At 44.0% G+C, this 16,080-nt stretch overlaps 1 protein-coding gene across 2 annotated transcripts in view; it reads right to left on the bottom strand.

Moving 5' to 3' along the window:
- Positions 1 to 14,284: 14,284 nt before the first annotated feature.
- TADA2A (transcriptional adaptor 2A) overlaps positions 14,285 to 16,080 on the bottom strand; it is a 271,049-nt gene continuing 269,253 nt past the window's right edge. For both annotated transcript variants that reach the window (XM_083173206.1, XM_083173205.1), the window contains exon 15: positions 14,285 to 15,519. In XM_083173206.1, coding sequence (XP_083029332.1) covers positions 15,328 to 15,519 — 192 coding nt within the window. In that variant the 3' untranslated portion in view covers positions 14,285 to 15,327. The remainder of the gene's footprint in view (positions 15,520 to 16,080) is intronic.

Raw genomic sequence — 16,080 nt, 5'->3', positions numbered from 1 at the left:
CGACCTTAAGTCATGTCGACCTTGGCCCAGGTCGACCTTCCTGCCAGTCGACCTAGTGGGGTCGACCTAATGACTGTTCATTCTAATAGATGACCGTTTCCCGTGGTTCGCGGAGTGGTGGGTCAGGGGGTCAAAATAGAATGGTAGATTGTAGAAATGTTCCCTTTGCTGCAACTTGTGGATAAGCATAGCCTTTCGAATGAGGAAGGCTGTCTCATTGTGGTAGATCTCGTTTGAGAAAGCATTTTATTTGGATATATTGAAAGTTATAAAAGTAAGGTAGTCCAAAACACTCTCTGCATTCCTCAGAGGATGGTACATTTTAATCTCTGAGATGGATAAATCTGGTAACCCCGCAAGATTGCCATGGGTCTGCCATAGTGCGGTCAGTTCCAGGGAGAAATGCCGGGTGGCCCCAGAGTGGGGTCATCGGTGAAGGGTAAGAAGATAAGTTATGGCCAACTGATGCTTTGTCCCAAAGGCGGATTGTAAAATTTACTGTTGGTATTAGGTATGCCGAGGATGGTCTGCAGGATCTAGGGAGCCACAAGAAATAATCTAGTTGGTTTCCCTGAAGTAGGGCATTTTCAATATCCACCCATTTCTTAGTGCCTTGTGGTGAGTGCCAGGATAAAACATGATTAAGTTGACAGGCTACGTAGTATGCGTATAGATTAGGGTATCCCAGTCCACCCAGAGTGGTCTGTTTGTTTAAAATCGATTGTCGTATTCTAGGATTACGATTGGCCCAGACAAATTTGTGACCTAGTTTTTGGAGAGATGTAAAGGTTAATCGTGGTACCGAAATTGGAATTGTTTGGAACAAGTATAGAATGCGTGGGAGTAGGTTCATTTTGAGGGCGTTTATTCTGCCAATCCAGGAAATGTATAATCGGATCCAGTTATTCATATCTTGTGTAAGTACCTTAATAATGGGGTCAAAGTTAGCCTTGTAGAGAGTGGAATAGGTTTTGGTAATATTTATGCTGAGATATTTAATGGACTGTGGTCTCCAAAGGAAGGGGAATGATGAGGTGAGGGAAGCATATGTTTGGGGTGGGATATTGAACGCCATCAGATTTGGTGTGGTTAACTCTGTAGCCTGAGAGAGAACCATATAGACTAAGTTCTGATTGGAGATTGGGAAGAGATATCAGCGGAATAGAAAGGGTCAAAAGAACGTTGTCCGCAAACAACGATATCTTGTATGGAGTATGTCCGATAGTGATACCTCCTATGTCGATATTAGAACAGATACGATCTGTGAGGGGCTCAATACACAGGGCGAAAATTAGAGGTGAGAGGGGACAGCCTTGGCGTGTGCCATTATTCAACTGAAACCGTGAGGAATTGAGACCGCTAGTCGCTACTGTTGATAAGGGCTGCGAGTAAAAGGCTTTAATGGCTGTGAGAAAGTGGCCTTGAAGGCCAAATGTGGAGAGCATTGTAAATAGAAAGGGCCAAGAGATAGTGTCAAACGCCTTTTCGGCATCGAGTGCTAAGGCGACTGCTGGAATTTTGGAAAAGGTAATGTGGTGTATCAGGTTGATAGTGTGCCTAGTATTATCAGAAGCCTGTCTGCCCGGGATGAATCCTACTTGATCTGGGTCTATCAGTGAGGCCAAAACAATTTAAACGAGAGGCCAGAATCTTAGCAAAAAGCTTAAGATCCGTATTAATAAACGAGATGTGCCTGTAGTTAGAACAAGATGTAGGATCCCTGCCGGGTTTCGGGATGACAATAATACGGGAATACATGGAATCTTTGTGGAAAGGGGCTCCCTTTATGATTTTGCTAAAAAGGGAGACCATGTGCGGGATGAGTTGTGGTGCAAAGGTCTTATAATAGATCATCGGATAACCATCGGGCCATGTCTTGAGTTTTTTAACCTCTTATTTCGCAAGTTTTGTGGGTATCTCCTTATCAAAACCACACAAATAAAGATAGCAGGAGTTCCCACGTTCCTAAAAAAAATGTTCATGAAACATGAGAATGCTCAAATTCGCCGAATAGGAGTGCATCTGCCCACAGCTGTCTTTTTTTCTTTTCTTCTTTATATGACTACTGACCCCCATTTATATGACTACTGAGGTCCTGTAGTGGGGGGGTCTCCACAATAAATCTCCGGTCGCTTCACAGTTTGCTGTTCCCCCAAGAAGTAACAACAGGTATAGGGAGAAGTGTTTAGTTATACTCGCAAACTCCTTCATCACTCCCACCCTTGGGATTTTGACCCTTTCCTTGCTGATCACTAGGGAATGTACCTTCTACAGCAGTGGTTCCCAGCCCTGGTCCTCAAGTACCCCCAACAGTGCATGTTTTCCAGGTCACCTGGCAGGTGCACTCATTATTCAGGCACATTTGAAAAGATCCACAGGTGGAGCTAATTATAGCACTTGTGATTCTGTGTGGAGACCTGCAAAACATGCACTGTTGGGGGTACTTGAGGACCAGGGTTGGGAACCACTGCTCTACAGTATAAGCAGAATTCCTCTGCTGTTTCCAAAGTGATTGATACTCAGTCCTTATCTAGTGAGATGCATAGCAGACAGGCTTCGCTGATAAGCGATCTGCACTGGAGGAAGGGGCAATCTCTAACCTCTCTTCTGGACCATGGTTTATGAGGGGTCTCAGATCTTTTCTGATTCTATAGATGGTCACTCTGAGGGAATATAGACCCCAACCTCCCAGGGTCACCAACAGTTTACAAAAGTAATACAAGACATGCCCTGATCTCCCACATCATCATAACAGGAGGCATGCTTTTATAAACAATACCAGAAATACATTGATCTCACACATAATATTAACAGGAGGCATGCTTTATTCGGCCTACCATCTGATCTGATCGTTACATACTCAAATTCCAGTTTTTCAACTTTATGATGTGCTCTGTCGCCTATAAATTTCTTGACTTTTGCACTTTTCAGATTTTCATGCTGTTACGAGGTTCCTGTTTATAGGTTATACACGCTGTCCTTGTTCTAACATCTCCTCGTTGATAGATTTTTTTCTCTTAATCCTGGGCGGCCCGATTGCCACCACATCCCAAGTTGGGTTCTCTGCCATCCTGCATTGGACTTTGGGCCATGGGGCCAGTCCGTATGGCGGCAATGTTATCGTATATACTATTGTTTTTCCAGTTCATCAGATGTTTGTTTCTGATATCTGCAACTGATTGCATTTTTGTTTCCCTGTCTTTGCCCTTATTATTTCTTTTCCCTCAACCTTATGTCCTCATACCCTCACCCCTGTCATAGTGGTCTGGAGTCAGGTAACAGATCTCTGGATACTGGGGAGTCCTTTATTTCAACTATTACCACTCTCCTCTATGTCTAGACAGTACAATCCCCTTACTACCTCATGGTCCCTCCAGATTTTAAATTGTGCTCCTTCAATGTGAAGGGGCTCAACCTACCCGAGAAGAGGTCCACTCTCTTACGCGAGCTTAGGTATGAACTTGTAGACATCGCCTTCATACAGGAGACGCATTTTAAATTTCAAGCAGCCCCAAAATTGAGCAATTATCACTATCCTTTAGTTTATTGGAGTAGCGATACTTGTTTCTCATCGCCTCCCCCTCACGAACATCTCACACGTAGATCTGGATGAGGGTAGATGCCATGTCCTCAAATGCCAAACACCTACCCCCCAAACCAAGATCAGAAACAGTTCCTCTCTAAAATGTTACACTTAATTGAACCCCTTAAAGAAGGTTGCTTGATATTGGGTGGTGACTTTAATTGGTCTCTAGACCCTGCTTTGGACTGCACACCCTCAACCTCACGCCAACTCACACGTGATCACAGAAACCATCGTAGGCTTTTAAACGAATTCCAACTTATAGACGAATCCATCACCCTACAGTAAAGGACTACACTTTCTTCTCAGCACCACACAATATGTATTAACGACTGGATTACTTCCTGGTAGATCATAAATTCCTACAATTTTTCCCCTGTAGTTCGATTGGCCAAATAACTTGGTCGGATCACGCACCTGTATTTGCATAAATTAAAATGTCTCCAACTACACGTAAGCCCTGGAGATTTAACTCCTCATTCCTTCAGGACCCACAAATCACAACAAAACTCAAATCTGCAGTAACAAACTACATTGAACTTAACCACACCCCTGATGTCTGAGCAATGACTATATGGGAGGCTAATAAATGCGTCATCCGAGGCAAGTGCATACAATTAGGATCACAGTTTAAAAAAAGAATAAATGGCGCAGCGACAGCTCCTTCTTAAATGCATTATATCCTTAGAATCTCTACATAAATCTACACTTGACAATTAAGTATTGCACGATCTAACTGAAGTGACACTACCAAGAGGGACCTGGGAATGCAGACATAAATATTATTTATGGGACAATAAGCCCGGCGCCATGCTAGCCTGTGCACTCTGAGCCCAAAGACTACAGTCTTATGTGCACTCAGTACAGAGCCCTTGCGGAGATATTGTTTATATACTTCCTCAGATAGCGGAATCGTTCTAACATTATTATTCCACCCTCTATAACTGGAAATTGGAACAACCCAACTTGCCCTCACCAGACCCAAAGGCAGGGCCGGACTGGGACCAAAAATCGGCCCTGGCATTTTGAGCACACAGGCCCATCAATAGTAGGCAGGACACTTGCACGGCAAAGCTGCACATCAAAAAGGGGCATGGTTGAATGGGAAGGAGGCGTGGCATCAGAAAAAGGAGGCAATGCACATTATGGGACACACTGTAATGCCCATTACACATTATGGAATACACCGTCATGCCCATTACAGAATATGACACAATCTGGACCCCACAGGCTGCTCCCCTTGTATAATAACAGGACACAACAGGCTGCTCCCTCTGCACAATAACAGAACACCACAGGCTGCCCCTTGCGCAATAACAGAACACTACAGGCTGCTCCCCCTGCACAATAACTGGACACCACAGGCTGCTCCCCCTGCACAATAACTGGACACCGCAGGCTGCTCCCCCTTCATAATAACTGGACACCATAGGCCGCTCCCCCTGCACAATAACTGGACACCACAGGCTGCTGCCCCTGCACAATAACTGGACACCACAGGCTGCTGCCCCTGCACAATAACTGGACAACACAGGCTGCTGCCCCTGTACAATAAATGGACAACACAGGCTGCTCCACCTGCACAATAACTGGACACCACAGGCTGCTCCCCTTGCACAATAACTGGACACCACAGGCTGCTCCCCTTGCACAAAAGCTGGACACCACAGGCTGCTCTCCTTGCACAATAACTGGACACCACAGGCTGCTCTCCTTGCACAATAACAGAACACAACAGGCTGCTTCCCCTGCACAATAACTGGACACCACAGGCTGCACCCCTGCACAATAACTGGACACCACAGGCTGCTCTCCTTGCACAATAACAGAACACAACAGGCTGCTCCCCCTTCACAATAACTGGACACCACAGGCTGCTGCCCCTGCACAATAACTGGACACCACAGGCTGCTGCCCCTGCACAATAACTGGACACCACAGGCTGCTGCCCCTGCACAATAACTGGACAACACAGGCTGCTCCACCTGCACAATAACTGGACAACACAGGCTGCTCCACCTGCACAATAACTGGACACCACAGGCTGCTCCCCTTGCACAATAACTGGACACCACAGGCTGCTCCCCTTGCACAAAAGCTGGACACCACAGGCTGCTCTCCTTGCACAATAACTGGACACCACAGGCTGCTCTCCTTGCACAATAACAGAACACAACAGGCTGCTTCCCCTGCACAATAACTGGACACCACAGGCTGCACCCCTGCACAATAACTGGACACCACAGGCTGCTCTCCTTACACAATAACAGAACACAACAGGCTGCTTCCCCTGCACAATAACTGGACACCACAGGCTGCTCCCCCTGCATAATAATAGGACTTAGGAGTCAGGACACCACAGGCTTCTCTCAGAGAAGTTCTCCCCCTGTACATATGCTATCTGAGGCTGTGTGAAGCGGATTTCGCCATTGCCGCTGGATGGACACACACAAGCTGGCAGCAGGAAGTAGGGTTCTGTGTGATCGGCACAGGCAGGCTGCGCTACTTTCTGCCTTCTCCTTTGGCCCCTCATCCCGCCCTCTGTAGCGGCCTCCTGCACTGTTTAGACAGGTCCTCAGTGCAGGAGGCCATCTCTTAAAGATAAGAGATGGCCAATACTCATGCAGCACCCAGCGGGATTCTCACCAGTGACTTGCGGCTGGAGTCTAGTCACTCCCGGCGCTGACGCTTCTAACAAGGAGCCACACCGGTAGATGAGATGATATTCCATATGTACATCCTAGCCGCATTGCTGTTGGCCATCGACGTGCTCCCGGCAGTGGGGTACGCAACACTCTACACCAGTTTGAGCCCTAATTTACAGCATCACGTGTGAGTTCCAATTATCATCAGGCCTGGTACATCATTCATCTTACTATTATCATCTGGATATTATGTAACATTCCCTTTGTCAGCAATAAGGACTCTGTTCCATATAAGGAGCTTTCATTCATTTAAGGATAACTTCATTATCTTTTCATACATCACCATAAACTGGCTCCCCGCTTATAATTGGACACTCCATCTACCAGCACTTGGGTAAGAGCATTTGGACTAAATATACAAGTATATTTATACTAATTTCAATCTAAGACTGTGACAGGTAAAGGTGGTCTAATTGGTGCAATAATATATTTATATGTACTTATTTTAAGTGTTTTGAGACGATTTTAAATTGCTATTTTTTAATAAATACCATAGTGTGCTTAATTCAGTGCGCTCTCTAATTATTCCGAATAATTATTTGTGTTGTTTTTTGATTGGGATATGAAGTTGATCCCTCTGGGAGCTGCCATATAGAATAAATAATTTGAGAATAATATATATTTTTTAATTAGATTTCTAGATATAGTTTTTACCACGCAACACACCTTGCAAAAATTGTTGAAATGACACGTTATCCTGCTGATAAACAATGGCCACAGATAGCAGGCTCTACTACCAATACCTGCTCCCACATACTCCCATGGCTCTTAAAAATCCCACGTCTCAAACACCCAACTTTAGAACCAACTCTGAATTGCTGGAAAAGTATAGACTCTTACCAACCTTCAGCCCCAAATTTTCTCTGCCCATGCCCTTATTCTTTCACCCAGACCTACCACCAAACTCACTCTCCCTATCATCCTTCTCTATGTGGGCCAAGGCTGGCATCCCAAGAATGTCACATCTTATACTGTAGGTCCCACAGGTCTCAGTTCTTTTACTGAAGTGACTCAGACTTATGATCTACCCCCCAGCTGCTTCTGGGCATACCTACAAATAAGACATCTCATAACCTCCTTGCATCATGGGGTGTGACACCCACTCCCTTTGAGAACGTATGCTTAGCTGATTCAAAACGCAGACACTTGATTTCACAACTATACCAACTCTGTTTGGCCAACCTTTCCCTCCAGACTCCCAACTTTATTAAAGACTGGCATAGAGATCTACAGCATGAACTCTCAGAAGACCAGTGGTCCCGTATATTCAGATACACATTTGTCAGCTTGGCCTCCATCTTAGAAACTCAATATTAAATAATGTCCAGATGGTATCGTTGCCCTGAGCAAGTGCACCGAATGTTTCCATCCATATCGGCTTTATGCTGGAGATGTAAACAATCAACAGGCACTCCCCTCCATATATGCTCCAATGTGCTGACTGGTTTTTGTCAGCATGTCCACAAAATTACCCGGGAACTCACTGGATACCCAGTCCCAGAAACTCCCGAATTTTGGCTACTTAGCTTGATAGATATGCCAATAGATAGATATCCCAATACAAAAATTTGCTATTGCGGCACTTGGTAAATGCAGCGAGGGCTACCATCCCTTGCTTCTGGAGGACATCCATACAACATATATCCCATTGGATACAGAGAGGTGATTTCTATATGAACACGGAAGACCTCAACCCTACTTCACCCTCTAGGTTCACCACTACCTGGGTGACATGGCTCACCTTTAAGGAATCTCCACTCCACAAAACCTATATGACACAATTAGACATAATAGTACCATGACGACGAACCCCCCCTCCTTTTTCCTTCTTCCTCCATTCTCAGGCTTTTCTCATTTTTCCTTTATGCTCCACCCCCTGCATTTGTTAAACTCTATTTGCATCTCTCGTTATATACATGATTATTTAGTTGCTATACAAAAGTAAATACTGACTATATCAGACTTGTACAACACATTGTAATCACTGGTATATACTTGTATACTCATTTTTGCTATAATAACATATAAAAATTAGTTTGAGGGGAAAAAAAAAAGAATCCCGTTTAGGCGGAGAATTTTAGAGAACACTGGTTGAAGGTGGTTAGCCACGAACTTGGTAAAAAAATGTTTCTTGATTTAGTAGGGAAATGGGTCTAAATGAAGCCACTAAAAGGTAGGGTCTTAGTTTGGTTCAGGGAGGATCACCATTTCAGCTTTATTAAAATCTGGCTCGGTTACCTGTAAAATTAGAATTAAAAGGGATAGCGAGTGTACACAAACTTCAATTTGCTTTAGATTCAATTTTCTATTAGATGTGGCATTAGCTCTTCCTATTCAATTTGGCATTAGATATCGATTTCGATTTACATTCATGGTATAGTGTACACATTCGATTTACTGGGACGAATTTGATATTTCCTTGGCTGCACAGACTATTTTTCTTTTCGATTTTGAGAAAACGGGATTGCGAATCGAAATTGAATGCAGATCGAAAGTGTCCTAAAAACCATTCGATGTGGATTAGATTTTGCTTCTATAAGGGAAAAAAAAAGAAAATTGAAGCATGGGTACATAGCTATAATTTGAGGTTGAAGGAGTTTCTAATATTAGGAGGAGCTGCGTAAAGGTCTTCAAAAAATGTCAAAAAGGCCTCTTTATATTTCCTCTGGTTGCGTAGTAATTGTGTCAGTATGATAACAAATGGTGGTAATATGTTTGGCAGCCATCAAGGATTTAGCCAGGTGTGCCAACAATTTGCCCAGTCTGTTCCCTCATCTAAAATACCTGTTTATTTGGTAGGTCAAATTCTTCTGTGCATAGATCATCATAAGCTAGTTTAGCATCTTTATAAAGCAGGGTTGCCGACCCTCCCGGAATTTGCGGGAGTCTCCCGAAAATCGGGTCCTTCCTCCCGGCCCCCGGAAGGGTGGGCAACCCTCCCGGAATCAGGGGGACCCCCACTGAGCCCCCCGATCGCAGCATTTATATGCTGCAATCCGCGGGTCTCAGGGGAGGGGGCGGAGCTAAAACGGCACAATCGTGACGTTTTAGCCCTGCCCCCTCCACGGATAACAGTTATTTCGGCTATTTGTTGTGATGGGGGCGGGGCTTAATGACGGCACAGTTAAGCCCCGCCCCCAAAACGCGTAATACAAGATTCCTCTCCGGGCTTCTCCCGGAGAGGATTTTTTGAAAGTCGGCAACCCTGTTATAAAGTGACCAGACTAGATTCAGAGGGACATATTAACATATTTGGAATTCAGATGATACATTATTTGCCACGGACGTAAAGTAATTCTTACGTTTTTTCAAATTTTTCCCCCATCAATAGTTTTTATTGAAAATGTTGTGCCATTAAACACGTTAGGGAAGAGGATACAGAAAACAAAATAGGAGGGGGAGGGAGTCCAAATATTGGAGTCCGTTATACATTAGAATAACAGTATAAAATTTAGACAGCAATACACAAAGCACAATATCAGACTTTGTTGTACAATCAGCAAGGCTACATGTATACAGGAAGTAAAGCAAACAGCTCTATACAGTTAACCTTCCCTAGAAATAGAAGTCATACCAGCTAAGCAATTTTATAGGGCTTATTGGGATAGGTACTCTCAGGACCTTAGAAGGTAGAGTAAATACGTCCCTCCACAGCTGGAAGATTATGGGGCAGGACCAGAAGATATGGAAGCGATCATCTATCTCCACACAATTTTGCTAACAGTACCTGGCGACCAATGGCCAAATCTTGTGTAGCTTGGCCGATGTGAAGTAAAGACCATGTAGTAGTTTAAAGTGCATCATGATTGCTGCATTTAGACATTGAATGAGACGACACATCAATTCCCACTGTTTTTGCGTGAACGAAAGGTTCAAGTCAGACTCCCATTTCAGTTGCGAGGGTGATTTAGTGTCTAACTCATCTCTATTCGCTAGAGTATACCAAAACTTAATAGAGCCCCTAGAGTTACCAGACGCAATCTTAGTCATGATGTCAGAGTGTGGGAGGAGCAGCGCCCCCCCGAAGAACGATGTGAGCTTGTTATCCAGTGGATAACGTGTCTATAAGAGAATAGCTCTGTAAGGGGTAGGTTATAGTGTGTTTGTAATGTTGAGAAAGGGGTCATCTACCAAATCTGTGATGTTGGCAATACACCAGGAAATCCAGCCAGTCAGTGAGAAGTCTAGGATTATAGCAGATAGGGCTTGTAGTGATATGGATCGAGTGGGTAGGGAGACCTTCTTCGAGAAGACCTCATCCCATGCTTTCAGTGAATTCTTCATTGCACAGGGAATATTATGTGCCAGCGGTCTCTGTTGACCTGGGATCCACAGTAAATCAGATAGAGGGCGCCAGGGATATATCTGTCTCTGATGGTCTACCCAAGGTTTTGTTTAAGTTTCTTTTTCTTTGAGGTGACATATGAGATAACATGACCTTGTGTGAGGATCCCAGGTTCATGTAAGCACACTCAAGGTCACTAGCGCTCATATCCGCCATTAAAAAGGCAGCTTTTACAGCTGTGCGTGGCGCCTCAGGATCCTCGGTTCTCAGATCACACAATATGGCCACAATCGCAAAGTACAAAACGCACCTTTATTTCATATATCAGTACATATGAAAACCATAACCACCCTGCTAACACTACACAGTATAGGTAGCACTACTATATAACACAGCACACACTAACTATAAGATCCACACAAAGATTAACACTTCCCTTTCCCTTGAACAGTCAATAGTCACCTTGGGCAGTCTCTGAGCTGGTGCACAGCACAGGGGATGATCCTGCAAAAGGCTGGCTGTTGGATGGGCTCCACTGGGTCGGGGCCGAATGCCCACCACTGATCCTGCAGGTGATGAGTCCCGGCCAGTTGGCCTGCTGGTGCTGGAGGGGCCCTGGTGAGCTGGATGTAAACACTGGCTGCTGGTCCTGAAGGTGATGCTGATATTCTGGTGAGGTCTGGACCTTAGTCTCCTTCCATCTGCCCCTGCCTCTCAAGGTCAGAGATCTTAAATAGATGCAAAATGTTCAACCCAGAGCTGCTGTTTTCAGTCCATTTTATCCTTGAGTTCTGTGCTGGGATTGGTTGTGTCTTGGATCCTTAGAATGTAAATGACCTCTGAATTCTGTGCCAGGATTGGCTGCTGCTGGAAACCTGGAAATAGAAAAGGTCCCTGGAGTTCTTTGGCTCCCTGCTGGGCTGGTGCCTGAGCGTCTGTAGCAGCCCAGGGAGGACAAAAAAAACAGGTCATTGTGGTGATAAGGGGATGGACCAGCTGGGTAGTCAAAACAGACCCTTGTTGTTGGTTGTGAGGTCACAGCCCATTCAGCTTGCTGACGTTTCCTGTGAGAGGGGGGTTGAGATAGGGGGGGTGTCAGCTGTCCGCATTTCCTGCTTGTCTTATAAGTGGGGGGGGGGGGGGAGGTTGTGCCTGAGCTGTATAGGTACATCAAAGACATCTAATGAGTAAACTAATGCTACTTTAAGGTCACCAGCCAAAATAAGAGAGCCATCTAGCAAAGATTGCAATTTTGTGTAAATATCTGAAAAAAAAAATTCATCTAAATCCCACGGGAGCATAAATATTTTCAAGAGTAATAGTTTTCTCTTCTAAAGAGATCTTTAAAAATATAAATCAGCCCTCGGGGGTCACACCATTCAACCAGAATAGAGTAATTAAGCGATTAAATAGTATCAGAGCTCCACGGGTCTTAGTAGTGAAGGATGCACTCTTAAAGTCTCCCACTCATCTATCTCTTAAAACATTTGGATCACCTAGTTTCCAGAGGGTCTCTTGTAAGACCACCACATCAGGTCGAAATTTCTTCGATGTCTTTATACTTTCTTTCTTTTGATGGGTGTGTTTAAGCCTTCAACATTCCAGGAAACCCGTTTCAAATGATTCTTAGTGACCGGGGAACTAGCCATTTAAATTATAAACTAGCCAGTCCTCATCCGGGGAGATCCATACAATGACCAAATATTCCCAGGCCCATCCCAGCAAGCAGACCCAAGAGTATAGCAACTAAGCATTAAAATATACATGTCATAGGTGTGCAATAGACGCATGTGTGTGAAAAAACCTAGAAGGAAAAAGTGAACATTTATAACATAAAATCCTGTCAGTTTCAACATTTTTGTCAGACTAACAGCCCAAACTGAGTCACAGAGGCTTCCTTAATTTGTTTTTGTAGCAGATAGGAAAAGGAATTACAATAGAACAATAGCCAACAGCTATCTTATTTCCCTGCAAATTCCTTATGTAGATAACAGAGAAAATAGTATAATCAAATATCAAAAAAGGGGCATATTTTACATCTAGTGAGCCTGAACTTTAAGAATAATGAAGAGTAGAATAATAATATCAATGTAATGAATACTTAGCAGCATCCCAATTTACAGTCATTATCTTCCATAGATCTGTGAGCAGAATAAAACAAGAGAAAATTCTGGGCTGTGGCTGTGGTATTGAAGTAAACAGTTTGCCATCATTAACAACTCTCAATTTGGCCGGGTATAGTAAAACAAAATGGATGCCTATGTCACACACAACCCCTTGAAAAATATGCGAAAACTCTTGTTGCTCTGCAGATACTTGTAAAGAAAAATCTTGAAACAGAAGTAGCCTGGTGTCTTCATAAGACCGGATTTGCGTAAGGCATCTAGTAGCTTGATGTCCAAATAGTTGAGAAGCCTAAAAATTACCAGTCTGGGCCATTGGTGAGTAGATTGGGGGTCAGATCCTATGTGGTGTGCTTGTTCCATTTGTAAAGGGGTAGGAGGAAGTGGGTCTCAGGTATTCAGGTTGTTGCGTTCTCAGTGTTTCACTGTTTTTGGTTCCCCACGATTAAATGGGTCTGTAACGATTCTCCAAGTCCTCTGATTTGTCACCTAGGGCTCAGAGTAATGCGTCCTACGATTGCAGTGTGGTTTCTGTTTTGTGAAGTTCATCCTCCAAAGTGGAGAGGTGATCTTCAGCCTCTGTTAATAAGTTATTATGCTGCATGAGTTGGGTCATGATGCTGTAAGCTGTACCAGGTTTAGTGTCCAGGAGGGTCATGATAATATCAGAGATCTCTATGGCCCATTCATCTGAGAGGGAGCTGTATTTGGTGGGATAAAATAGGGCCTTAAAGGGTTCCCCTCTGTGAGAGGTGGTAGAAGGAGATGAAGTGGATTCTATAGCTTTGGTAGACTTCGTTTTTTTTCTCCACATGTTTCTACATCGTCAAATCAGGCCAGAAGTTAGGTGTGCAGTATACATGAATAGCCATGTAGCTTATAAATGTACAATAAATGCACAACCACAGAGGGAGATTTTAAATAAGGGGTACGGAATTGCAGGGAGCTGGCAGGCAAGGTGTAATTTGCCTGTGTAGATGCAGAGTATCTCCCAAAGATGGTGCCCAGGCACATGTAAATAGCTTTGAGAGAGTCTAGGGCTAATGATGGAGTATGGCACTTGGGGGTTTATATGCTTCCCACCTTTTTGATGTCAGCTATGCCCAGTGGTGTAGCGGACTGTGTCCAGCACACCATCCACTGCATAGGAGAGCTTGCCACGTGGACGCCTGCGGGGAAGATGTCTGCCACATCCTGGAGTGCCAGGGGTCCAGTGGTGTTTGGTTCTGGGAACCAGAGCCAGGACGATCTGCTTGCTTATGTATATAGAAGCTCATATCTGGCGGTCTCAGCGACCTTCAGCTGGAATCCACAGAAGCGTATCTCCAGTTACCTGCTGTCTCTGGCAAAAGGTCTGGTAAAGCGCTCTAAAATGCAGCTGCTGCTTGGGCCCACCCACCAGAAGGATTTATGGATTATTCCTTAATGTTTGTGTTGTAACTTGCTTTAGTCTCGAAATCTTTTGAATTAATTTGTGTGAAGGTTTATGGATCTCTTTTGTTTTGTTATGTGACGTGTTGCAGTTTACATTGATTATGATTCAATGCACTGCGGACTTGGCAGAACAAGCAATGAGATTGACAACTCCTTTTCACAACATATATATTTATTAAGAGATGCTGATAACCTACAGTTCCATATCATTAACAAACACTATTAATCATTGGTTAACACACTGAACTTATTTATGCATAAGACATAATTAACATTTTTCTACATCTTCATTCACGCTTTGCAAAAATCCCTCTATTTCAAATTGACAACTGGTGTCTACTACATCTGATCTACATTTAGTAGATATCAGGGAGACACCTCCTGCATTTGCCACTAAATTAATACAAGTTCAATAATCCCAATATTTTAGAACATAATCCAACATTGGTGAATATCACTACTTTTAAACCAGTAACTTGATAGGTATATTATACATCAATTATCACACAATATTTGAGAATCTGGATCATGCCCAACACTTCAACTGTATTTTGCAGTGAAAATCTAGGTTGTTTTGAGATCTACTGCTGTAAGTTTTCCCACTGAATGAGCTGTAGCATACCTCCCAACTTTTGAGCATGGGGAGGAGTGACAAAGGTGCGCGCCTGGAATTAGGGGGCATGGCTTACAGCAGGAGGGGGCGTGACCATGCCCCCCATTTTGACACTGTGGGGGCATGGCCCAGAGGCTCTGTGATCCTCTAGCCATGCCCCCAGCCCCACTGGCTGCAGGAATGGATGCTGTGCGCTGACCGCTGGCCAGCAACTGACAGGGGGACTCCCAACTGCAATGTCCCCCCCCCCCGGACACTGCCGGCCATGGAAATGTCCACGAAAACCGAGACGTTCCCGCAGTAATCGAGACAATTGGGAGGTATGCTGTAGACAGAAATTGTACGTAATTCAGATCTACTGAATATCATTCTAAACCAAGTCCATAACTTTAAACAGTTGTAAACAAAAGAATACTAAACTAGTGAACTGGACTGACAAGGTACTCTAAACAACACAATTTCCAATCAAGGTCACATTGCAACCAAAGTGGCATACTTTGTTGAAAAACAAAAAATATCTATACAGTATTTAGGAAATATCACTGATGGAAATTGTAAAGCCTTAATGATGTGACAATCATTAGTTATGGCTGAGGTTTTGCGATAAAGCCTTCCTGTAATAGGAAATCATAAATTTTACGTGTCTTGTTAACATCAATCTTTATAAGTGCCCGGGCTTGTGCCAGCCGTAAGCTTCCTTGTTTGTTGCACTCATTCATTAATGCAGCTTTGTACTCCAGATAAGCTCCAGGAACCAATCTCACCATCTGACAAAGCTGTAAAATACACATATATATATATTTTACATTGTTATGCACCAAATTTCATAAAATTACTAATGATTAAAGTGGAAAAATATAACATTACATTTTCTAAGTCAGCGGTTCTCAAACTGTGGGTCCTGACCACAAAGTGGCTCCCGACCTTCTGATCAATGCCATGTTGCTGACCATCAGGCTGATGACTTTTCTAATCTCAGTGATGCAACGAGTCTGAAAAATCTGTTGAATGGTCTGTTATTTTAGACTCCTCACATCATTTTGTGCCATGCATGTGCTGTCTGCTGCCTACACATGTCAATTGATGACCTTCTGCAGTAACTTGCTGGGGTCCTGTAATTATTTTTATTGTCTAATGGGGTCCCAGAGCAAAATAGTTTGGGCAGAATTCAACTGCACGGCGAGCACAACGTATGCTGTTTTGGTTACACCGTGCTTTCGCCCTGTCCGCCGCCAGCCCTCTCTCTCACCCTATTCAACTCGCCAGGGGCTCGCTGCCCCTGACGCCAAAACTGATCAAATCCAGCGCATGCAGCAGGGGTGATGGCGGAAGGCAGC

The sequence above is a fragment of the Crinia signifera genome, chromosome 2 (genome assembly GCF_055691185.1).
Source record: "Crinia signifera chromosome 2, ASM5569118v1, whole genome shotgun sequence".
Taxonomy (NCBI): Eukaryota; Metazoa; Chordata; class Amphibia; order Anura; family Myobatrachidae; genus Crinia; species Crinia signifera.
Note: the sequence above shows the minus strand (reverse complement) of the source record. Positions and strands in the feature narration are given on the sequence as shown.